Genomic DNA, 26,575 nt, shown 5'->3' on the forward strand with positions numbered 1-26,575 from the left:
ATAAGAACTTTTCCTTGTGCAAAACGGAATATGTTCATCAATTTTAGAAGTGATAGTTTTCATAAAATAATCATAACACAAATCAAGATCGGTATTGTTGTATACATAAAACCAATCAATATCTTTTAAACTATTTTGCAAATTAATAAGATTATTGGCCGTAATCTTACGACGTCTCTGATAATTATTTTGCCTAGTAGATAACTTAATTGGCACTTGTGTGAAGATTGGATAATGATCAGAGATGTCAGATAAAACAATACCAGACTCGGGAATTGGGAGAATATTACAAAAAATATTATCAATCAAAGTGGCAGATCGGTCAGTAACACGGGTCGGCTTAGAAACTAACGGTAATAAAGACACAGACATTAAGGTTTCTACAAATTCTTGCGAAATATGTTGGGAGTTACATTTCATAAGATCAATATTGAAATCACCCATTAAATATATGTGTTTATTTGTAAAGATAGAGTTCTGCATTAAATTTTGTATATACAACAAAAAATCATTCGGATTCGATCCAGGTGGTCTGTAAACAACTCCAATCAGTATGTTTTTCCCATTCGGGTTTACCATTTCAACAAAAAGAGATTCAACTGCATCAGTCATGACATTCAATTCTTCGTGGATAGAATATTCAAATTTGTCGGGGATGTAGAAAATAAATGACTTATATTGGGAGTCAACCATGTTTCGGTCAAACCTATAACAGAACAGTTATTACCAGAGTTTTCTAAAAATAATCGCAACTTATCAAAATTTCTACTTATGCTTCGTATATTCAAATGAGCTAACAAAAAATTGTCATCATCACTATTCATAACATATTGTTTATACTGATTTACAGTCAGATAAACACATGATGAACTTTGCACAGGATCTTCAGGATCAAAATTATATTCAAATTCTTGTGCTGAAGCATTAAGTTTGTTCGATATGTATGCTTCATATAAGGTGGAAGTTTTGTTTTCCTGCGCGGACGTAAAAGAGCGCCCAACTGTATCATGAAATTCATCATCGTTCACAGAGTTGAAAACAAATGTTGGATTAGCCATAAGTATAAAGAGAATCACACCGGAATCGAAAAAAGTTCCACTTAGACCTAGACCTGGAAATTGTAGTTATGTGGGAATGTACAGACCTGGAAGAAAAGAAAGAGAAACGCATATACACAAACATGAAACACATACAAGAAACACACACATGAAGCATAGACATGAGACACACACAAGACACGAGAAACAACAAGGACACAGACAAGACATAGCCGATGATATCAAATTGGGCACGCACGTCCGTGGCCTGTGTCTGCTCTGCCAATACAAAACGAGGCATAAGCAATAATGTCAGCTTGGATTTAACAACAGACTGCATTTGAGTGAGTGAGCTCCCTTGATATTCAAAAAATATCATTTTCATACGAGATATATTCACGTGCATAATTCAAACTATCAATATGAATTTTTATAGGTTATTTGGGGATCAGGAGAGAAGGAGAGAGACGAAGGGAGACACGAATAAAACTTTGATGTTTACTGTATACACCTACACTGTAGTTTCTGATATTAACAGTAAGTGCCTATTGGGCCATAATAAAATAATAAGTGTCATATCTTCACAAGTTATGATAGACAAACTACGATGTAGAAATCAATTCTGAATATTTGTTCGCTGGGAATGTCATGAAGGAGAAAATGGAAAAGAAATCAGAGAAGAACAAAGAAAAACAAATAACAAATACAGAACATCTCATAAGAGAGTTTAGACAATAAGCGTATAACTGATTGATACTATCAGCTTTCCCGGATATCACCTCATCGTAAGCTTTCTTCAACCCCATCCCTACCATTACAACACCTCAATCAAAATTAAATTGAAGAGAATGAAACAAATTATCTGCTTAACGTAATAGAAGATTATTCCATATATACATAAGTGTTTATATTTTTTTATATTCATTTAAGTTTGCAGAGAGAATGAGAACGAGATGAGATCAGTGAAACAAAAAATGGTATTGACTTTTTTGCTCAATCATTGATCATCATAAGCAGCGTCCGCAGGATTGGGACGTCCCACTCGCCAAAGTCGCGAAGGGGGGAAACAAGCAACAAAAACAAAAACAAAATCGAAAATATTTCTTCTTAAAGGTCCAGTTTACCTTTGGGAGCAGTGATTTCAAAAATTTTCAAAATATCACATTTGATGCATATGTGTAGGTCTGTTATATCACAAAACATCCTACCATATAAAATTTCCTCAATAAAGCCTAAAATATAAGGAGATATCAGTGTTTTTCTCATTAAACCGTAACTGTAGACGGTTTAGTCTGGAAACATTTTTATTATAGCTATTGTTCACATTTTGTGTATGTAACAACACTAAACATCGATTATACAGATTCAAATTTTTACAGTGGGTGTTTCTATCCCTAACTCAAATCTTAGAAATATTTTTAAGCACTAATGCTGGGTTTTTGTTTCATCTGCAAATGGTAAATTATGCCTTTAACAGTGTAAGAAGAAATAAACATAAAGAAAAGAAGACAGATGGATTGGTTTAAAGGAAAATTTCATTAAAGCATGCAGCACGATAATAATGTAACATAATCACATGGCAGCAAATGCCACTCCGCGTTGGCAAGCCTCCACCCAGCTTTCCCCTTGGGATTCGCACCAAAAGCATGCATCGATCAGTTGATGAAATTTATGTTTGGGGGTGGGGGGTGAGGACAAATGCCACCAAGAGCATGTAATGGTGTGTGCATGGTGAAGCATTCGATGAGCCAGAGCTCCATTCAAGCAAGAATCACCAAAACCCATTTGACTTGAATACACCCTCAACAGGCCAGTCGCTTCACCTTTCGAGGACACAGACAATGAGTGTGTAGTGAATGATCCACTCAATGAAAGGAATCAATCTCATGGCAAGGCCCTTGATGATAATACAGTGGTGAGCAAACACAAGGAGAGGCGAAAATTGAATCCTTTGTCATCTGCTGGCTCCATCCTGGGGGAAGAAATTTCACATAACAGTGGTCATCCGGTCATCTTCGGGAATCACCATGTTTAACATTCAAGCACACTCAACTCCTTTAAGAAGGAGACTTCATCCTTAAAGTCATCCTTAAGGTTGAATGACAGCAGTTGAAGATGAATTAACAGGCTAGTGGAAGGTCAAGCAAAGTACATCTCTAGGTCAGGTGGTTTCAAATTGATGACTTTGAATGTCAAAAAGCCATCTCACAGGTCATCTGATCCTGAGCAATGCATTTCATGCATCATTTAATGGTCACTACATGTATTTTCCTCCAGGTATGTGAAATACCAAGAAGCTGACCCCAACATTTCCCTCCTGTAACCCCTTGCCAGGAGCTGGAAACTCTGAACACATGGATATGCACACAATATTATGTGTGTGTGGTGCAAATCACAAGTGCAAAGCACACTGGCTCATCCAGGGCAGTGCAAGCTTTAACCCGTTGAAGATGAGTCTAGAGTATACTCGAGTACTCGGGCAGGTGTCTATGGGAAATGCGTGTTGTAGCAAAATCAGGCCGTCCTCAACGGGTTAAGGTTATACAAGTGTAGATGCCCTCTTGTGCCATCTTAGCCTTATTCATGTCTTTTGACACATGTATATAAATGACAGAACTAAATTTTGGCTGAAGAATATATTTGAGACACAAGAGACACAAGCAGGAGACAGCCAAGTTAAAATGCAGATCAGTTTGTACTCATTATATGTATGTGCTGGAGAGCAACATAAGCAATTTGCCAAGTTCCTTCTGAAGGCCCTTTTTCTTCTTTTCTTCTTCAGTAACACAAAGCCCATTCACACGGAAACAACAATGACACTCTGCATCAATTCACCTAAATACAGTCAATCGAAAATTGAAGTGGATATACGGGACTCAGAACGACAAAATCCTAACAACTCCCTTCTCAGCACATCAATGCAAATGCATGTTTCAGTTTCTGGCCATGAACTGAATCGCTTTACCCTACCACCAGCCCCCAGTCTGAATACATCATAACCATAATCACTCGAGAACCAGAATGCCGGTTACCTGGATCATACTTTGATGGTGTGGCTTGCTGGCTGGCTCTCTTCCGCTGATGGTATCACACCCATGTGATATTCTGAGCCAATATTTCCTATACTTATCACAATGAAAGAGGAGGACACTTTACAGAAATGATGTATGGCATTAACTTATGAACTGCCTTGATGTCCTTGAAACTCTGAATGAAAGATGTTAACTTGGGAGACAGAAAGAAAGGGAGGGGGGGATCCTCCACACTGATCAATTCTAAAAGGAATTTGCAATACACAGGCTGTTGTTCAAGTGTTGACCTATGGATTAGGGTGTTTACAGTTGCTCTATGCTGAACATAAGCTACCAATAAGATTCAAGGTTTCAAAAAATTCAGCGGGGCATAAATATTTCTGTCTATCCCCAAAGTCCCTCAAGTTGCCGAGGGGCAACACAAATCAGGTATTGTGTACAGCACTTGTGCACACACACTCGAATCAAAGAAAGAAATACAGCTCCCCGCATTACGCTCTGACAAATCCACAAACCCAAAAGAGAGAGAGAATGAACGAACTGTTCAGAGCAGCCAGCCAGCATAGGTAGTCACATTTGTTTGTCCACGGCGAGACATTTGGAAATCCACTCTACTTACCAAAGAATCCCATTACACCTTCCACCTTGAAATTATGACCTTTTATATTCAGATGATGTGCAGAGAGAGATGATTAGGGAGATCTAGCACGTGGTTTAAAGGACAAGTTCACCTTCATAAACATAAGGATTGAGAGAATGCAGCAATATTAGTAGAACACATCAGTGAAAGTTTGAGGAAAATTGGACAATCGATGCAAAAGTTATGAATTTTTACAATTTTTGTGTTGGAACCGCTGGATGAGGAGACTACTACAGCTTGTGAGTCATATGCGTACAACAGTATCAAGAAAATGTAAAGAAAATTCAACATATTTTCACTTTTTTCGCATAATAAAAGAGCACTTGACTTGCCTCTTTCTAAAGGCAGGGGGAATGATAATTACCCCTAACATATGTCGGTAACGAGTCAAAGGAATGTGTACTTTTTTTCAAAAGATGAAATTTGTGAAATTCTCTTTGTATTTTCCTATATTGTTGTACGCATGTGACATGATAAGTTATTCATACAATGCAGTAGTCTTCTCACCCAGTGGTTACTGCATTAAAACTTCAAAAATTCATAACTTTTGAACGGATTGTCCGATTTTCCTCAAACTTTCAATGATGTGTTCCGCTAATATTGCTACATTCTCTCAATCCTTATGTTTATGAAGGTGAACTTGTCCTTTAACAGCGAGAAGGAAGGTGGTGTTCAAACGACACCCTCAGCCTATAATCTAGGAGGATGCAGCTATGGTCTTTACAGTCACACTAAGGCCCAATTCACGAAGGTGGTACAAATGAAACCATGGTTTAAACCATGAACAAAAACCATGGAGCGCCAAGTGTCGCACGGAATATTTCGTTACGAAATTGGTCATTTCGTAGCAAAATAATCATTTCATCGACGAAATGACTGATTTCGTAACGAAATATTCCATGCGACACTTGGCGCTCCATGGTTTTTGTTCATGGTTTAAACCATGGTTTCATTTGTACCACCTTCGTGAAATCGGGCCTAAATGTCTGATGCGGCGAGACTTTTGTCTTTGCTAAGCAATACATCTGATCCGGCGAGACTACAAACAGTGGATGCACGCTTTAAATAGTCGTTGCTTTCTTATTATCGACTATGAATCAATGGCAGTTTTTCATGACAAGTGGAAATAAGTGGCAGATGCTTCCACTGTTCGCAGTCTCACTGCTTCAGACATGTTGCTTAGCAAAGACAATAGTCTCATCGCATCAGATGTTTAGCCAAGACAATAGCTGCATCCTTCACTATTTTAATTAAAGAACATGGGATACCACAACCTTAAAAGTACATGGACTACACAATTTCCTCTGGATAGGGGAAGAATCATCATCCAAATGGAATGTTGATCAAAGAGTGCTCTTGAAACCGGCGGAGTGATCTTGTCCAATAAAATCTGCCACAATGGGACTTTAAAGTGAAGGGATCCCTAGAGGAGCAGTATTTTTTAACAATAAAACAGTATTCTTCAAAGGTGAATAACACTCAAGTATCAAAATAACATAAATGTGAAATGAAGGCTAACAGCATGCTGAATGCCATACAAGCAGGAGCTCCCATATCTTTGGAAGATACAGTGCACTCCCATAATGAACAGGGTTAATGAAATTCCAATTACAACCAAGTAAAAATTCAAGCTACAAAATTATCCACTCTTTGTTTATTATCTTTTTTTTTATTCGGTTTTAACGAAAGAAAATTGCCGGTGTTACGACCAAAATCACTCTGAGAATGATCGCACAAAAGAAACAATCAACTAATGTTCAGGCGGTTTATTAACAGTGATATTGTGGGTACAGACTCGTAATCGGTTTTCACATCAGTACAATAATGATCAATAAAACAATCATAAATCAGTAGTGGATTCACTTACACGTATCTGAAATCAGGTAATCCTTTAATTGAAAAGGTCCAATTATGCGATGTTCGGTGCACAAATGAATAATCCTTGACGTGCCGATGAATGATTCCTCCGACGTAACTCCAGAGGCACAGGTTGCGTTAATCCACGTTATTAATCCGCGGTAAAAATCCAGGATATACGTCCACAGCGAAACGTGCAGAATCCACAGGAAACGGGCAGAATCCAAATGTTATGACGACCACGTCCAGTTGATGCGTTGAATGATGATTCACTTTATAATGTCCAGCAAGGAATCCAGCCTGTCACAGCTTTGCCGTAACAATGTCCGTTGACACTAAAATATGGAGTCTATCTCCAACGTAGGCAAATTAATTCTTTGCAGGCAAAATGTCTCCCAGGCCTTATCTCCACAAACGTAACAGGTCAGCAGGTAACACAGGACTGACTATAACAAGTCGCTTCAGAGCCAGAAGTGACGTAACTCTCAGAGCAGAGGTGTTGGGTACTCTGCCTACCTCAGAATTTCTCCTGCTTATATACTATCCATTCACCCCTTTCTAGTACATTCTGTAATTTTCTCCAACCTGGGGCCACATACCTGAACATACTAGCAAGTCCAAATTCCAGGAATCCTGGATGACTCACTGCCTAATATGTGCATAACATCATTGCCAAAATTAACTACCAATCACATTGGCTTACAAGGGCAGTGCCTCACTCAGCCAGCACTTCCTAGAATTTTCTGGAATGGGTTAAATCATTCTAGATTGAGTGAGCTATAATGTATTTCCTGTCACATGCATACATGTACTGTAGCTACATTGTATACCATGTAGAAAATTCTCCACTGATCTGGTCAGCCTGTATGTACTATATCTATATCATATAGAATGTTCTCCATTAATCTGGTCACCCTGTGTACATACAACCATGCATACAGCCTTGATACATGTACATAACTACTTGTGTGTACACTTGTGACACCGGTCCCAAGGACTTTGTTATTTTAACGGAAGTGCACTGTAACAATGATTTGGGGATATCTTATCTACACACACACATACACATACACACACACACACACACACAAACATCTGCCAAAACATTCACTATGCACACAACCACTGCTGTACACTGGATGAATTAAGCATAAATGCTCATTTTTACAAAGTCTTCAAAATGTTCAGTTTCTACATTTAACACTTTTAAATTTATAAAGTCTGGAAATAATGCCTTGAGGAATCCACTCAGATTCTACGACAAATCTAATTCTCTTTGTCGATGTTGTTGTTGTTAAATTCTGCTAGCAAATATAGACTAGGGCTTTAATCTTCTTTTACAATCCAGCTTTGGTGGTGATTTTTTTTTTTTTTTTTGCGGAAAACGCATCAAGAAAGATGCATCACAACATTTGATCGATTTTTTTTTTTCTCCTTTGAGGGTAAATAGGAAAGGTGTAGAGTTCACGGTCAAAATGCTAATCAGATTTCAGCAGGCAATTCTCAGCCTCAATGCCCCGATCCCTCCATACTAATCACTTTGGCGTAGACATGTCATTACCAGGTGCGGATTGACTTGCTTTCAATCTCCCAGATTGATTCCATATTTTATTGGCTGACAAGATTTCTGGTACAATGGCTACATGACGGGTTGTTCATGGGGTCCCTTGTTCTGTCTGTCTGTGAGTCATCTTGCCCTTAAATCGGTTTCATTCACCATGAAGGCAATTTCCAAGATTTAGGGGTATACATTATTTTCAAATGCATTTCACAAGAGACAGAGAGAGAGAAAAAAAAAAACAGACACCTTTTGGTATTAGTGCGAGCCATCATTACTCAGTTTCAAGCATTATAGTGGTATCAAGATTGCTCTGTTTAGAGGTACGATAGCAAACCGAAAACCTAATTCACATAAGTATCTAAACCTGATCCGGATGTAATCACACAAGTGCATCCTGTGCGCCTTGCAGAATCCTACATTTGTGACAGTGGGCTTGCTGAAAGTCTTGGCCCTTTGTCTCTGTCATATGGGCATTATGTTTAATATCAGTTTTTGGCACTGTTTGTATGTGTTGTTGTTGGTGGTGGTGGTGGTGAGATGGTGTTTGTTAATTTGAATATCAGACCATTTCAGTGATATCATATGGGCATAAATCCTCCCCCACCCATCTATTCACTGCAGCAAATTTTCAGAAAAAGGTTTTTCATGGTTTTTAAACAAACACACAAAAATCATTTTATCTAGGGTATTGTGTCAATCATGCTAATGATATCATTTTGGAAAACAAGGCACTCATGAGACTGCTCTATTGTATCATTGTAGTTGAAACATCAAACAGTAATGCATAGTTCAGTCTATCTTTATTGAATCTTCCTTATTGGAAAAAAAAAAACCCTCAAGATTTTTCCCGCCTGGCATCTTTGTCCGAGTATCCCCTAGTCCCCATATTCATAAAAATTAGCATCAGATGTGAAATACCTTCCCACCAGCATGGCGCTGGGGTGATATTTCAAAGCTACTAATCGCACCTCATTACTCACTCATACTTTACAAAAATGTAGTCTGACCGCAAGGCTCAACAAATAATTGCTACAGCATTGTAAGAATCTATCAACATTACATTATGGTAAGTTGTAGTGTGTGTGTACCACATCTTTTCTTCGCATCACTTTTTGAAACTGAAAATTCAGGCGCATTATTACAGATCTGAATGAGATTTATAAACATCTGGAAAATCAAGACTTCCGCACACATGTGTCTCTATAAACCAGTCATACGAAAACTTGTGGATCATGCCAGACCCTGCTACAAACTGTAGCATGATTCCCAGTAATGTTAAAATGTAGCGCTAATGTTCATTGCAAGTGGGCTACTACAGGCATGGAGGATGCATCTGAAAGAAGACAACTGCATTATTGTTGACTCCACACCCCCACCCCCCCCCCCCAAAAAAAAAAGTACAAATATGTGAGGGCATGTATCTTTCACAAGGACACACTGAATGGCATGGCACGTCTCACTAAAGCATGCCTGCACAGTGCAGATACAAAGCATAGCACTTAACATGAATTCTGCACCTTCTGATCAATGCCAGAACTATGACTTATGAGCACCATTAGCAATGGGGGACTAAAGAGTCTTCACCGAATATGCATCAATAAAAAGTGCATTATTCACCTGGGGGGGGGGGGGGAGGGGGAGGGGGAGGGGAGGGGAGAAGGGGCAACACTTTACACAGACCCAGCTCACACTCTTGTCAGCTAGCAGAACACATTAATTAGCTATGGGGAAGTAGTCACAGCGTAAGCCATAGTACTCCTGACCATGACACCTGTAGATCTACACTAAAGAGTTTCTCTAGCACTGCTAAAGAATGCTCACCCTGACAAAAAGAACTGAAATAACCAGATATGTAAAGTTTATCATTATCAATGACTACTGACTAAAATGCAGTTTTTACTGCCATATTTCATCAACTGAAAGAGCCTGCTAAGAGAACAGAAACTATAATTGTATTGGAGACTATGCCTGCTTGAATGTAAGCTAATGTATAATCACTGTTTAGTCACCACTTGCATGCATGACTTCAAGATAGAGTCAAAAGGGGGCTAAACTTTTGATCCTTGCACCATCTTTGTCAGAGACAAGTCATTTTCGAGCTCTCTATGATACTCCACTGGCTCACTACCTTGACAAGTTGATTTTATTTCACTTCCAACAAACAAATAAGAAATACAAAGAAACACTCATATACACAGACGTCATGAAATCAGTACCACAATGCGATGAACAGAATAACATTGTAAGAAAAATATAGGTAAATTATCAACAGAGATACAAATATCTGTTACGTCACTGTGGTAAATGCATAAACGATATTGCTGGAAATGGAGGGGACTGCTAAAAAGCAGAGCTTGTAGAATGCAGTCCCCTCATCAAGAAAAAAAATGCAAAAAAAAACCAACAACAACAACAAATTTCCCTAAGCGGTAGCAAAAAAACCCCCCCCAAAAAAACCCAAAAAACCAAAAAAACAAAAAAACAAAAACAAAAACAAAAACAAAAAAACAGACAAGAGTAATACACAGATACAAGCACACTTACGGACGCACATTAACAAACACGCACATTAACAAACACCTTCACATAATGTAGGTCTATGTGCAGTTTTCAGCAGCTGTTTTTGCTACCTCATCATAAGAAAGGAAGGATCGAGTAACACTATTTTCACAGACACTCCCAAAAATAAGGGTATCGAAAGCCCCGTCCCTCTCCTTACCTGTACCAGTCGAGACCATTTTCGAAGTAGCGGTCGAAGAAGTGCACCTCCTTCTTCGCAACCACCACATTTGGATGCAGCGAGATGAAATCAAGGAGAGCTCTGGTGCCCCCCTTCTTCACACCTATGATGATGGCTTGGGGAAACTTCTTGCTCGGCTTGCTTGCCTGTTCAGGAACAAACACAGTAAAGCAGATCTCAGTTTTTAAACATGCAAGGAAGCCTTCTTGCTATCACTAATCTCTGGAAGAATTGCATGGGTTATGGACAAACATGCATGGCTTGATTTTCATTGTAGAGGTACCATAAATGTCCTTTAGCTGTGAGACTATCTGCAAAAACATTCTGGTTCTTTCTGTTTTCCTAGTCATTCTGAATCCATAAAGACCTTACACAGTTTTGACTTTTGTCCATCTACTGATGACCTCTGAACCCTACAGACTTGAATTTCTCCACAGAACCATCAGTCTCTCCATCAATCACAGCAGAAAGTCACCAATTGCTGGCAATACCAATCACAGCGCTCTAGTGACAGACTTTCCTTTATGTTCACACACACCCACCCACCCACACACACAAACGCACACACACACACACACAGGTCATACATGTCAAACAATACTGCAAAATTCATAACTGCAAGGGAAAGGACAAGATTGTCTCATATTCACACAGTGTGAATCCAGCATATCAACTCCATGTGTGTAGTGCACAAAATAGTACAGGCAGACTGACATTCAAAAATTTGGCTTAAAACCAAAGCATGATTCTTCCATGCTTGCAAAACTGTCGATCATTGTTCCAAATTGTAGGCTCACACTATGCATAAGAACTGAAAGAAATAAAACTGTAATAACCAATTTCAACTGTGTCTATATATATAATACGCGAAGTTGTTGTTGTTGTCGCGGCCTTATGTATTTCCTGTTTTATTCCGGCATTGCCGGATTGTCTATCTCCTCCCGAGCAGTCGGCTCCGGGCAGCTGCGACCGGTGCCGTCAGCCGCAGGAGAGTATCCTGCATCGAATGGCGCAGGTTTCGTCCCCTCTCCGCCTCCGTGTCGACGTCGAGGACGAAAAAGAAAAATTAATTAGATAGATGCATAATGCATTTTTGTGTGTGACGAAAGAGCCAAGCGTTTTAATATTCACCGATCCTGCGCTGGACTCCTACTTTCTCGATAGCGCATCTTTTAGCATGCAGAGACAGTGGGATACTAAAGATGATGGGTGCAGCGAAATCTCTGACTTCTTCCGGCGGACACGCATGCACGCACACTATGTACTCTTGGGTGGCTACGGTATGCCAGTGTGTGGCCTGCGCCTGTGTATGTATTAACGATGGTTACACGAAACACTATCTGCGCGTGATATGGACTCTTATATGGTATAATACACGGCGCGGACATACAAGGGCATTTACGTACAGTGACGTTCGCCATTGGCATTGGCGTGCCGTAATGAAAACAACGAATGCTGTTATTTTATTGTATTTTGCACAACTGCAGGATACTATGCAGCTCAGATACGTCATTTAGTTTACTCTCAAATCAGGTATCATTGTACTCAGACTGTTTAGGACGGCTAAATATCCACTTAAATTTTGTCCTTGCCGATCGTATCCTTCCATATCAGATTACACGTGCCGCTGTCCATTTGTTTACTGCAGAGCTGCTGTAAACATGAATATTCATAAGATGAGCGGACGTAGGGGAAACCCTCGCTTTGCCTACCGCTTTTTTTTTTGTTGTTGTTGTTGAATTTCCAAGTGGAAATAAAATGGTTGTTCTATGGTCCATCACACCAAGTTTTGGTGATAAAAATAAACAAGAGACCCGCGAGTCTAGCGCTCACCTGAGTATTGCAAGTTCACCTTTCACGCAGTCACTAATCTAAATTATTCACAGCTCTACCAAAATTTGACCAGGCATTCTCAAGTAGAAGATGAAACTGTACAATAAGGGCCCAAATTTTTAAAGATTCTTTAATTTGGGGGGATTGGGGCCCCCTGGGGCCCTCTGGGTGGGGCATGGTGCCCATTTTTATATATTGAGATCCTGACCCCCTAGGGATGCTACCTGCCAAGTTTGACGAAAATACATCATGAGGTTTTCAGGAAGAAGATGAAAATGTACAATTCAGGTCCCCATTTGGACCTTCCAAACCAACCCCCCCCCCCCCCCCCCCGCCCCCAAGAGGGGCACCCCTTGATCTCCTATGAACAAACTTGAAAATACAGTCATTAATGTACTCACTCATAGTATTATCTTACCTCTATAACTTCTGATTCTAGAGAAGATTTTTAAAGATTCCTTCATTTTGGGGGTTTGGGGCCCCCCTGGGGGCCCCCTGGGTGGGATATGGTGCCCATTTTAAGAAATTGAGATCCTAACCCCCTAGGGATGCTACCTGCCAAGTTTGGTGAAAATGGGTCATGGGGTTCTCTAGAAGAAGATAAAAATGTACAATTTAGGCCCCATTAGGACCCCTCCTCACCCCCCTCCCCTGGGTCCCAAGGGGGGCACCCCTGATTCTGCCATGAACAAACTTGAAACTACAGTCATCAATGTACAAACTCATAGTATTAACTTAGCTCTATCACTTCTGGTTCTGGAGAAGAAGATTTTTACAGATTCCTTAATTTTGGGGCGTTTTGGCCCCCTGGGGGCCCCCTGGGTGGGGCATGGTGTCCATTTTAACAAATTGAGTTCCTAACCCCCTAGGGATGCTACCTGCCAAGTTTGGTGAAAATGGGTCATGGGGTTCTCAAGAAGAAGATGAAAATGTACAATTTAGGCCCCATTAGAACCCTTCCCCACCCCCTCCCCTGGGTCCCAAGGGGGGCACCCCTGATTTTGCCATGAACAAACTTGAAACTACAGTCATCAATGTACTAACTCATAGTATTAACTTAGCTCTATCACTTCTGGTTCTAGAGAAGAAGATTTTTACAGATTCCTTAATTTTGGGGGGTTTGGGCCCCCCTGGGGGTCCCCTGGGTGGGGCATGGTGCCCATTTTAAGAAATTGAGTTCCTAACCCCCTAGGGATGCTACCTGCCAAGTTTGATGAAAATCGGTCTTGGGGTTTTCAAGAAGAAGATGAAAATGTAAAAATTTACGCACGACGCACGTCGCACGACGCACGACGCACGACGGACGCCGGACGAAGGGCGATCGCAATAGCTCACTTGAGCCTTTGGCTCAGGTGAGCTAAAAAAGAGGGAGCTAATGAAGACAAAAATATTCTTCTTTCTCCCATAATGTGGGAAAAGAGTTAAAGAAAAAATACGAGGCCCTGAGATCTATGGATTCCAACAGGTGCCTACTTATTAAACCTAATGACTATAATATGATTTCCCCCTCCACAAATAATAATGGAGATTATAGTAGTAATATAATAATAACAATAATAATAATAATATAATATTAATGGTAATAATAATGAAATAATAATAATAATAATGGTGATATTCATAATAATAATAATAACAATAATGATAATGATGATAAAATGTACCTGTGTCTGAAGCAGATAAACGGGTGGTTCTATGATCTATCAAACCAAGGTTTGGTGATAAAAACAAAAAGAAGAGAGCAAATGAAGACGAAAATATTGTATTTCTCCCAGCACAATAGCAACAAAAACACAACTGGGGTAGTCCTGCTCAGCACAAGATTACATATGTTAGTGCAGTGAAGCAGTTTTGGACAGTTTGCGCAGGACTGTCTTCAGAAAAGCTTTTTATCAAGAGCAGAAAAATGGGGGAAACAGATTTTTTAAATTCTTAACAAATGAACATTTCCGCCTCCCTATGTTGATCATCCCTATATTATGACTCTACTCTCTCCTCTCGCCTAAATGATGCCTCGCTCGGGTGACTACATTTGACTACATTTGTTTGACCAATATTGCAATTTTATATGTAGCATTGAATCCTTGAGTTTTACCTTGAACATTATAAACTATTTTGTTCATTCCGTAGATTTTATTATAATCTCGACATACTGAATTTCGCATGTGTTTCGTCATCTTTCGTAATTAGCATGTTGTACTAAACGCTTATATTATTTCTTTGGAACCTACATCCTACAAGCATTGCTTTTTAGTAGGTTCCTCATATTTACACATCATTATATTACATGTCCTTATACATTTGTAAAATTATGTCTAAAATTGACTGTTGTGTTAAACATATTTTACTTCGAAATCAAATGGAATATGAAACCTGAATATGAAATGTGGAGTATGGAACATTATCAAACTAGAAATGTCGCTATGGCGACTGATGCCTCCGCCATAATGCATGATTCTCCAAATAGGTGTATAGTACAATGTCTTCACAATGTGTGATGACAGTTTCACATAGATACGTGTAACTGGCAAAATATTGAAATGACAGGTTTGTCAGAAATATCTTGAATGTTCACTTTCCTTGAACTGGGTTTGCTATGATTGTCTAAGAGTGCAGGTACACATATTTAGGGAATTGAGAATTTTTACTCGACTTCTGACGGACCCTTTTATAAGTTTATGCATTGAGTAATTTCCAAGGTATGAAGAGTGTAATTAAAGTACAAAATAGATTATTTGGGGGGCATTGAAACCTGGCCTTTGACCCTTAACCTTTGACCTTTGACCTTCTGGCTGGAAATTTCCCAGAGGATCTCCATGAGGTAATGCATGTATATATTAAGTTTTTAAACTAATAATGCAAGCATTGCATATACTAGTATATGAGGGAAATAGTAAAGTTTTGAGGATTGAATTTGACCTTTGACCCCCTGACTACTGACCCATGACCCCTAAATTCCCTAGATAATCCCTGCCAGTCAGTACATGCGTATGTACCAAGTTCCATGAAGATACATTGAACCATTTGCGAGAAAAGTGATATTGCAACATTTTCACCTAACCTTTGACCTTTTGACCTTTGACCTTATGACATGAAAATCTCTCTGGAGAATCTTTATGCAGTAGTACATGTCTACACGAAGTTTCAAGAAAATACCTTTGGGCACTGCATAGATACGGGGGAAATAGCAACATTTTTAGCATTTGACCTTGACCTTTTGACCTTTGACCTCTTGCCAATGTCCCTAAAACCTACTCAACTAATTGTCCCATCATACATCATCCTTGGACCAAGTTTGGTGAAAGCTGCTTCATCCAGTTTTGAGTTATCACATAAAAAGATAAATTTTAGGATTTGACCTTGATCTTTGACCTTTGACCTCTGTCCGATTTCACTAAAAAACTAATCAAGTAATTGCCCCATCATACATCATCCTCTGACAGAGTTTGGTGAAATTTGCTTGATCCAGTCTTGAGTTATCACGTAAACGGATACAATTTCATGATTTGACCTTGACCTTTGACCTTTGACCTTTGGCCGATTTCACCCAAAATCTAATCAAATAATTGCCCCATCATAGTTTATACTTGGACCAAGTTTGGTAAAATTCCAGTCAATATTACTCAAGTTATCGCGTAAACGAAAGCGGACGGACGTACGCACGTACGGACGTACGCACGTACGCACGTACGCACGTACGCACGTACGCACGTACGGACGTACGGACGTACGTACGGACTGACGGACAACCCGAAAACATAATGCCTCCGGCACCACTTTGTGGCGGAGGCATAAAAATAATAATAATAACTAGAGATTATAATTTGTCATCACTGACAAATTAAGGTGATCCGATTTTTTTTAATCAATGATTCGAGTCCTACACACTTGTAATGTTAGTAATAACAAGGAGGTTTTATACATTGGAGTTCCAACTGGTTGTGATTATTCAAACAGTTGTCAGATTTCTATTGATGTACAAAGGAATTCCACAGGTGCACTTGTGCCTTTGATGATCGATGTTCCTTGCCGCCGTCTTGTTCAGCATTCTCAAGATTGATTTTGAACGTTATCACAATTTTGGCTATATTTTGCTTATCTATTTATTAAATGAAATGAAATTTCAATTAATGATAAAGCATGTAAAACAAAAGACATTTCTGTCCAGAAATTTGCGCAAAACTGTAAATCTGAGCTGTATCATGTGAAAATGTTTAAAACTGTACCATCCTGGAAAGCTGGTTTATCACTTTTCCGCTTAGTTTCCACAAATGAAACTAATATGGAATAATCTTCAAGTATAATTCTTTATTGATAGATATATCGGATTAGTGCCCGCATATGCCCAGTCGAGTAATTTTCATCTCATTTCAGCATTTTTTGCTCAATTTCTATTCGCGCATCCTCATGTCTGTACCACCTACCTTTTATAAGAAGGGATAGCGAAAAGTAATTACCATCACAAAGAAATATCTTCCTTTGAAAGTGGCTAGTGAGAAATGCAATGAGACACGAGTCAATTGTCTTCCTATCTGCATGGCAGATCCTGTTTTGCACATGCTTCAAATATTTTTGAGCGGCGGCTTCGAACATCTAGCAAAGGAAATAAGACGGTTGTGACTCCATTCTCTAGAACCTCCTTGGTAATAATAAAAATTATCATAACAATAACAATAATACACTGAAATAATGATAATAAGAGAATAGGCCAATACAAATGAATGGGGAGGGGTGCTATGATCCATAACTAAGAGTGGGCGGAAGAGATGCAAACAGGTACTGGATTGTATGTTTGTCCCCGCGTTCACATTGGTCCCCGCAACACGGGGAAAGTCCCGAGCTGTGGGACTTTCTCCTCCAAAACCATAATGCGAACGCTCACTGGGACTTGTCCCCCCATCCCCGCCAAGCAAGTCGGGTACAGGGACAAGATTTGGAGGGGAGAGTGACCTTGGGGCGAAATTGATAGCGTCCAGCTGTGGTCATCAAATGTGCGCATGCGCTATGCCTGGCAGAGCTCGCCCCAAGCCCCAATTGCCCCCACAGCTCGGGGACAGATGTGATACCAATGTGAACGGTCAGTCGTAAAAAAGTTAAGATCTCTTGTGGCTGTCCCCGCATCCCGGGAACCAATGTGAACGTGGGGTAAAATGAAATATCAATGATAATGAAGCTATTCCAAATAAGTAACCTTGAGAGTAACCTTGACATGACGGACAAAAAGATTCACTATCCTTGACCGATAAACTTTTTTTCTTAATTTCCTTGAGTCATCCCCATGTCAATGAATTATATAAAATAATAATGACACCGAATGACTATGATCTCCCCTCCCTCAAAATAATAATAATGATAATAATAATAATCATAATCATAATTATAATCAATGATTATAATGATAATAAAAACAATAAACAGTATCAATGAGATAAACAGGCAGTTCTAGATCCATCAACCCAAGTTTTGATTATGAAAACAGAAATGAGGGAGCAAATGAAGACGAAAATATTCTTTGTGTATTTCTTCTCTCATAACGTGGTTGAAGAAATATCAATGAAAGAATACGAAGCCCTGAGACCCGTAGATTTCCACGGATTTCTTATACTTAATGACAATGATCACAATAATAATATAACAGTAGGGGCATAATAAGAATAATAATATGATAACAATAATGATGATGTTTAGTCTGAAGCAGATAGATGGATGGTTCTATGATATCAAACCAAGTTTTGGTGATTAAAAACAAAAAGGAGGGAGCAACTGAAGACAAAAAATTATATTTTTCTCTCATAACGTGGGAAAAGAAATAGAAAAAATGCGATGCCTTGAGACCAGCCGTGGATTCCCTCAGGTGCCTGCATGGATGCAAGAGCAGGGGGTATAATCAATATCAAAGTCATAGTGTCAATATAGTATCTCCCCGTTCAGACGGGAAGAATCTGTGGGCAGAACTTTCGGAGAATCTCATCAGCATTTTTTGGTAATTTTTCCCTGAATGTTTGTTTGTTTGTTTGTTTGTTTGTTCTGCGAGGGTGAAAATGTGAGTGGGGGGATGGTGGTCATGGGTAGAAGAGAGCACAAGTAACGAAAGAATGAGAAAACTTTTCTTTTTATTTCATCAATAAAAATGTGCAAAATCATATACATGAGAGAAAAAAAAAAAAAAAACCCCTCAGACCCGTGGATTTCCACGGGTCCGGCTAGTAATTCTATAATGCTGAAAAAGCAAAATATAACAGCTTGTCAGAAAAAATATCGGACAAAATGCTTCATGAAATGCCCCCAGATCCCCTTGCAGTCTGTCTCTATAGAAAACCTGTTTGCTTGTATTCGTTTGTTTTTAGTTTCTGTTAATATGGTTTTTTGTCTAATGACCAGAGGTTCGATGAATTTTCAGGCATTCAGGCTGGACTAAAACTTTTACTAATGAAAGCTATGGAGAAAGGAACAGAAGACCAAGCATCCCTTCACAATGACATCACTGCTCCATCCATTCAAACTGCTGCAAGGCACTCTAAGGCACTGCAAAGTGCTGTGAGGTACTTTGCACATTTGTATGAATACATCCTTGAGTTTCGTTTTGTTTTGCTTTTGTTTTTTCAATCAGCAAGTTCCCATGGAAGACTACCATAAGGATAAATAATTTGTCTAACAAGTGTGTTTACACAGGGAGGTGTCACCTCCCTGGTTTACATGACAGACTCCACTCCTTCCACATTAAAGGTACTAGCCCACATTTGCAAACCCACAAAAATCAAAACTGCATAAAACAGGTCCAATATGACTTCAAGTACAAGTTATAACAGTAACATACCTCACCTGTCGCTCTTTGTCTATACCATTCGATAAAAGAGAGAAAATCATCGTTTTAAAATCAATTTTCAAACCGGGTCAACCCGACCCAAAATCGAATTACGAGCACGGGCTAGAGTAACTACGGCAGTATGCGGCCTTGCAGCCGTTCGCGGCAGGTAGAGCATACACGGTAATATACCGCTAAACACAGCACTGCACTGAGTATGCACACTACACATATACTAACACACTAGCAATCAACAAAAACCAACCATTAAAATGGGCACGATCTCTGACGAAAATGAAATTTTCTCACCTAAATGACAACATATCGCATCCAAAATGAAATTTTCGGTACTTCTTAACATAACAGTTAAGAAACAATGGTCCAAGAAACTGGATTTTTTGTCATTTTCTCGATGTTCATGGATTTTGAAAACATATCCACACGTAAAATAGAACTTTCGCGAGCCGATGTGGGCCGCCATTTTTTTCGGAAAGTGGATGTTACCATCGAAAAAAATGAGAAAAACACGAGAAAGACATCAACAACACCGCAAGATTTGCGATCTTGTTTGCGGCCAATGCATGTGCGCCCGCTATTTTCACGTGCTTTCGCAATGGGAATTGGCGCTTACGCAATGTTCGCGAGACATGTGAAGGCGTTCAGCTACAGATCGCGGAGCACGCGCGTATTGCATAGGGATTGTACATCGTGCCGCAAGCAGAAATACTACGTCGCATATCGCCCTTATCGGCGAAAATTGTGCCGGGTTTTGCCCTGGTAAATCATGAAAACTGCGTTGGTCATTGGTAAATTTCTTTTATGAAAACAGTTGCGTTAATTAATAATCTTGTCTATGATATATGAAATGGTTGAAAATAATTTGCCTGATTTGTTTACAAGTTGGAAAAACCCTTAACAATGCTTAAACTGCCGCAAACGGGATATTTTACTCTATAGCTATGTACGTACATTGTACATGTAACACGTACGTGGACCGGAGCTAGCGAGCGTTATACGCATGCATACGGATTAAGGTGCATTTTCATTTATTTTTATGAAAGTAATGGACTAATTGGAACGAAATTTTGCACAGGTGTTACTGCAATCATACCCAAACTCCATGCTAACTATGAGACCAACTGCTGCAGGTTTACAAATGTGGGCTAATACCTTTAAGGGGCAAGAATGGACCAACCTTTAATTTGCAGTGTCATTCGTTTTCATTTACAACCCTTCACAACCAACGTGTAATTCACAGATCACTACAATATCTGAAGCAATTAGGAAATGTGATGAAGACTAGTCATAATGATTAATAATGTAGAAGCTAATAGTGTTATCATATTCAATGGCTCACAGACACTTATTTGTCTTCCTGTTCAGGCTTTTTTTTTTAAGCATGTAGGCTTACATCTTTGGCAGCATAAACACAATGACCTTCCTAAACAAAACCTCACAAACACTACAAGATTGATCATGAAAGGGAAATATCATCTGATGATAATTGATATGCTAATTTCGAATTGTCATACTTCTTCAAAACTGGTCTGATCTTAAAGAATTTCACTCATGCAAAGCCTTGTATTACAGTTTTGAAATCAAAACATTTTCTGGCATATTCCCTACTAAGCAATTAAATTTGCCAATTACACTCTTCAAAAAATACAAAAATGTAAATGGTAAAGTAAGATAAAACAACCAATTTTTCTATTCAATTCTGTGAATTATGTTGGATTTTTTTTTTCTAGTAATATACAACTGTAGGTGCCTACCACTTTATTCAAACACTTCAATATTCTGAAATGTTTTTTATTTAAGAGTATTAAATTTACTGCATACAATAAATAGGATAGCTTTGTCCTTTTTTAAGTGTTTACCAAATATACAAGATACAGCATCAAGATGGTTGATCCTACAGTGTCAAAATATTCAAGAATTTCTACTTAAGTACTGTGCACCTCAATGCCAAAAACTTGAACCACAAGCAGCTTCAATATATCATAGGAGTGAGGGAGAGTCTCAATCAATAATTCCATTCTCTCCGGGCACTGGAGGTCCTTACCTGTTTCAATGAATACAATAATATCCTTGACAGTGTAATGATAGGCTTATATTCTGCAATGGAGATCCCATTAGGCTGTGAAAGGGGGCCCATTCAAGTGCGTAATGAATCCCCAGGCAATGCAAAGGGATTATTACCCCTGAGAGGAGAGGGGGAAAGGGATAATTGGGAGGCGTAGAAAAGGCACTATTGTCTATCTATCAAGACAAGGCTCATGACTGATCCTTGAGATCATTTCAAATCAATTAAACCTCATTACGAGGCATTCTCTACTGCATGCCTGGTGCAAAGTAACCACAATCAAAGCCGGATTAGGATCATTAGGGAAATCCTACCTCTAATGGTTTTGCAACGTTCAATGATACCTTTTCTGCTGCTGAATACCACAGGTTGCTGAATCACTTTAAAAAAAAAAAAAAAAAATGTCTGTCCTTAATACTGACAAAAAGGGTTCATGGAAAAATTTCACATGTCAGGGATCTTTTGCTTCTAGTTGATATCCCATTGGAGTCATTGAAATCACATTTCCTGGTCTCAGGATATTTCGCACCAGTATGCAATAAATGTGGGCTGATCTTCAATCTTCCATGATCTTCCATGACAGATCACGCATACCAACACATCCAACAATGGATGCTCGAACTTGTTTTAGTCCATAGACTAAATTCAAACCATGCACAGTGTATTGGATTTACCAGATGCATGAATTTGGGCCATATAGTGTATTCCTGACCGGTGACATGCTTCCTTAAGTTGGTTGGAAAGGTCCAGGGGCCCTAGTGATTTTTTCCAGCCTGGCAACTTTACTGAATATGGCAGCACATCAAAGGAAGCCTGACCTGTTCTACTCTTGTGCTGCACTTGTTTTGTTTGTTCATTCGTTGTTTGATTATTCATCTACAATGTATGTCTCTTGCACGTGCCGAATTATTAAATCATACTACTACTAGTAATAAAATAATAATCAACAACCCTCACCTCGCTCTGTTGATGATTGTCACTGATAGCATCACTGTTAGAGCGGCCCTGCTCCCCAACCTTCTGGCTCTTCTCGCCTTTCATTCCCTCCTCTGGGAGGGGGATGCGGTGGATCTTCCTGGAGGAATCTTTGCGCTGGTCTCCCGCCTCACCATCCATCCCACCGGCCCCTGCTTCATCCCCGGCACCCCCTCCTCTTGGGAACGAGTCCACATTCAGGCCCTGAACATCAGAGTCGGCTGGTGAGTGCTTGGTCATGTTGACGGATATGGCAAAGTATGCAATGGAGCAGATTGCAACAGCAGCCAGGATCCGGCGACGGAACCGCCAGCAAAATGTCCGAACCTCTCTCATTGTTTTATTTGTGGAGACACCTCATTCACAGGAACCAGCTGTGGGGATAAAGATGAGATCATGTGAAATAGATGACGGTGTGATCATCAGTTCAGATTTATATTTGAAGCATGTGCATCAAAACGAACATGACATATAGAGTAAGATCGTATAGATCATAAAAAATATGAGCAATTAGGGCAATTACGGATGTGATACTACCACAAAAAAAAAATGTATTACCAAGGATCTTACAGTCCTTTCAAGTTTTCATGCATTCTGCAACGTTTTGTTATATCCCCATTCCACAGAGATTTTCTCTCATTGGTCACTTAGCGGAAGTTGGGGTGAATGCTTCCGGCCACCCACCGCAGTGTATCGGACCACAGTCTGACGAATCCGACTTGTAAGCATAGGCGACCATGAGGTCAGTGTCAAGACGTGTCGGACGGTGATCCGATGAGGCAAGATCATCCAATGAGGATCACACGCAATATGTCTGACACTCACACAATACTCGACCAACCAAGACGGATTCAACAGGATGTGATCCGATACACTTTGGTGGGTGGCCAGAAGCAACAATCTTTGCTTCCAGTGAGTGACCGATGAGAAAAAAATACCTGTGGAATGGAAGTATAATGGTAAAATGCAGCAAGCCAGGGTGTATGGTAGCCATTTCGTCACATTCAATCACAATACCATCCTGGTATGTGACAGTTTCAGACCTGGCACACTGCAGCACATTGCATTCTACTACAGTCTGACACTGTATGTACGGTACCGTCTGGGAGGGAATATAAAAGCCAAGCTGGGCAGGGAAACTTCATGCAAGTCTCAACACAAGACAATACACTAGACTGCATAGACCTACAATACAAAGAGAAAAGACCAAGCTCTGAAGAAAGGAGACCAAAGTAGATGTATGCATGCCTCCATAGAAGCCAAGACATTTAAAAGAAGGTTCCCTTGTAAAAACTGCATACGTATGTAACTAGACCGACAAATCTGCCTATTGTTCCGTGGCCTGTTGTTAACTTTCATTTACTCTGCTGTGCAGACTGTGCGATCTATTTGAGCACAAGCAAGTTCAGTGGTTTGTACAGGGCTACAGCGAGCAGAGTTTGAAGGCCGTATTAATACCAGATAAAGCAAACAAAACGGTATACAAAGAATATAATCATGACATTGTCATTGGTGAGCTTGACTGGTTCCTTCAGTATATAGGTAGGTATGTATGTATGCCAATTTTTGTGATCCCTTATGACTATAACGGAAAAAGGGAAATTCTAGTGTTTCCTACTTGCTGTCGTGTGGTAAGTAAGTCTGCACAGCAGAGTGAATGGAAGATGACTGTCTGTTGTGAGGGGCCGACCAACTAAATGAGAAGCAGCTTTATTGGTCTGGAGTTGGATCTGGCATACACAACCTCGTACACAGTTATACCGTGGGAGCATTGCCACTGGGGCTGGTCGCAGTTATGACAGTGGTAAAATACTAATTGCTAGTACATGTAGTAGGCCTGCCCTGTAGTAGACCAAGCCACAGCACACAGAGCACAGCAAAATTACCTTTTTGTTTCTGTTTATCACTGTTTATTAGTGTGTATATGGTTTCTGTTTATTTGTTGTTGTTTATAATTGTTTGTTTGTATCAGTTTATTCAAGAGGTAAAAACCAAACCCTAACTTACTGGTACCACTAACCCCGGGACGCTCCGTGTACACAGTTACACACTGTGGGAGCGTCCTGAGTCAATAGAGTGCTATATCGGTAAGCTTGAAAAACATACACAGTCTGTCACAGATTTTCGCGCCTCCGTAAGTTTCAAATTTCACTAGAAAAAAACTTACTTTTATAGTATACATAAGATTCTTATCTAATTCCTACCATACGTTCACCTTGTTCTTGTTCACACTGGTCCAATGATCTTGAAAAAACGTTTTTTTTACAGGTCCATCTCCTAGCTCCCCATCCCATTCACCATTTTCGAAATCAGCATGCAGTACACTGCGCACGTAAATATTCATGTGCTGGGCGGAGTGGCAATGCTTTTAGCCTTCTGACAAGTCTGCGCGCGCGTACCCACCCAGAAAGCAACGCAATATACAGCGAGAGGGTTTGCCACAACAGTATGATACGGCCTTGCCATAAAGCTACAGCTGTACAGATGAATTGATGGCCAGCGCATGCGCACAAGTTTCAAATCCATTGACTGTATAAGATGTCGTTCTCCCAAGTTCCTTTCGACCGAGTCGTATTTAACTCATCAATTCGAGCAGAAATGGAATATTGGCAGGACCAAAAGTTGAAAGCAGTCAGTCTTCAACATTATAACTTCACCTGTAAGTATTCATGTTACAGAATTTTTGCGATTTCATATTGATATTTAGGCACTATACTTCGCCTGTCATGATCATATCTGCTACAATGCGCAGCCCCAACACACAGTGGTCGCAGTTATGGTACCACCTGCCCACATGTAACAGTGTGTTTACTTATAAATCACACATAGGATCCTACTCAGGCTACTGATTACTTGAAGGCCATTCCCCTGGCATCACGACAATACACATTCTACATGTCACGGAGAGAACTTTTTGCATTTTGATGTTGTACATGGTGCAATTTGATGCATGTTTTTGCGCATTTTGTAAACTTGAGTTAACTTTAAATTTAATTAAGTTAGCGATATAGACTATTTTGATGTTGATTACTATTAAGAGTAAGACAATTTGGCTATTGGTATTACTATAATATGGTAACATTAAAATAAACTTCTGAATCTTGTAGACCTATCAATTCTTACATCTGTACATTGAATACCGTATCAATCATGAACGTGCAGCACTGCAGGGTTCTACAATGTATAGTATCTATTCGGTACAGGTACTTACATGCCCACTTCATAAATTACACCTCCTATTATGAGAAGGTGACCCCAGATCATTCACTCGATGTTATCTAGCACTGCACTGCCCAATGCACTGTCCCTGCTTGCAACATTCCGAGGTGTATGCGGCAAGCGGCTGTCGTCTGGCTATGGCTGACATACGGAAAGGTCCGTATCTGATAGACTATAACAAGCCCCCAGCCGGCTAGCTACGGGTGCCGACGGGTCAGGGGGGAAATCCGAAACGGGCCCGTTCAACCACCTCTGAACCGTTCGCTGGTAGGAGCTTAGTTAGGTGAGCATGACAGTCTCCTTTAGCATTGCCTGCTAAATTCTACTTGCGACGACAGGGTGATGACATTGACCAGTATATGTCCACATCCAATGCACAATTTATCTGCATTCTAATCCTCTCCACAACGGTACTTTCAAGATAATTTCCCGGTATATTGACGGTGCAGCCAAGCCTCGCTATCACGATCTCCCGGGCCTCGCTTGTTTACTCGCGATCACACACACAATGCCCATAGAACGTACACGTACGTCAAGGCAAGCAAGGGACCTACCAAAGAGATTATACCACAAGAGGGCGTAGTCCAGTGGGGAGGCAGCCGCGCGAGGGAGCTGCCATTTTGCGTTGTGGGAGCCGCCATTGCACGGATCCTGTACAGTTATTAATCAGTAGGTGGCAGCGCACTGTGTAATGCGCTCGACTTTCAATATTCGGCGCAGTGACCTTGCGTTGTTTTATTGTGACGTCACAATGGTCATGTCGAAGCGTCATAATGGTGCTGATGTTGTTTGA

The 26,575-nt window shown here is 40.0% G+C and overlaps 1 protein-coding gene across 1 annotated transcript in view; it reads right to left on the reverse strand.

Annotated features, from left to right (window-relative positions):
* Window positions 1-26,221, reverse strand: part of LOC140231670 (heparan sulfate glucosamine 3-O-sulfotransferase 6-like) — a 74,425-nt gene extending 48,204 nt beyond the window's left edge. The window contains exons 1-3 of the mRNA XM_072311825.1: window positions 25,775-26,221; window positions 22,546-22,937; window positions 10,847-11,013 (exon numbers count right to left, since the gene is read on the reverse strand). Coding sequence (XP_072167926.1) covers window positions 10,847-11,013; window positions 22,546-22,899 — 521 coding nt within the window. The 5' untranslated portion in view covers window positions 22,900-22,937; window positions 25,775-26,221. The remainder of the gene's footprint in view (window positions 1-10,846; window positions 11,014-22,545; window positions 22,938-25,774) is intronic.
* Window positions 26,222-26,575: the final 354 nt, after the last annotated feature.

This window comes from Diadema setosum, chromosome 8 (assembly GCF_964275005.1).
Source record: "Diadema setosum chromosome 8, eeDiaSeto1, whole genome shotgun sequence".
In the NCBI taxonomy this organism is placed as follows: Eukaryota; Metazoa; Echinodermata; class Echinoidea; order Diadematoida; family Diadematidae; genus Diadema; species Diadema setosum.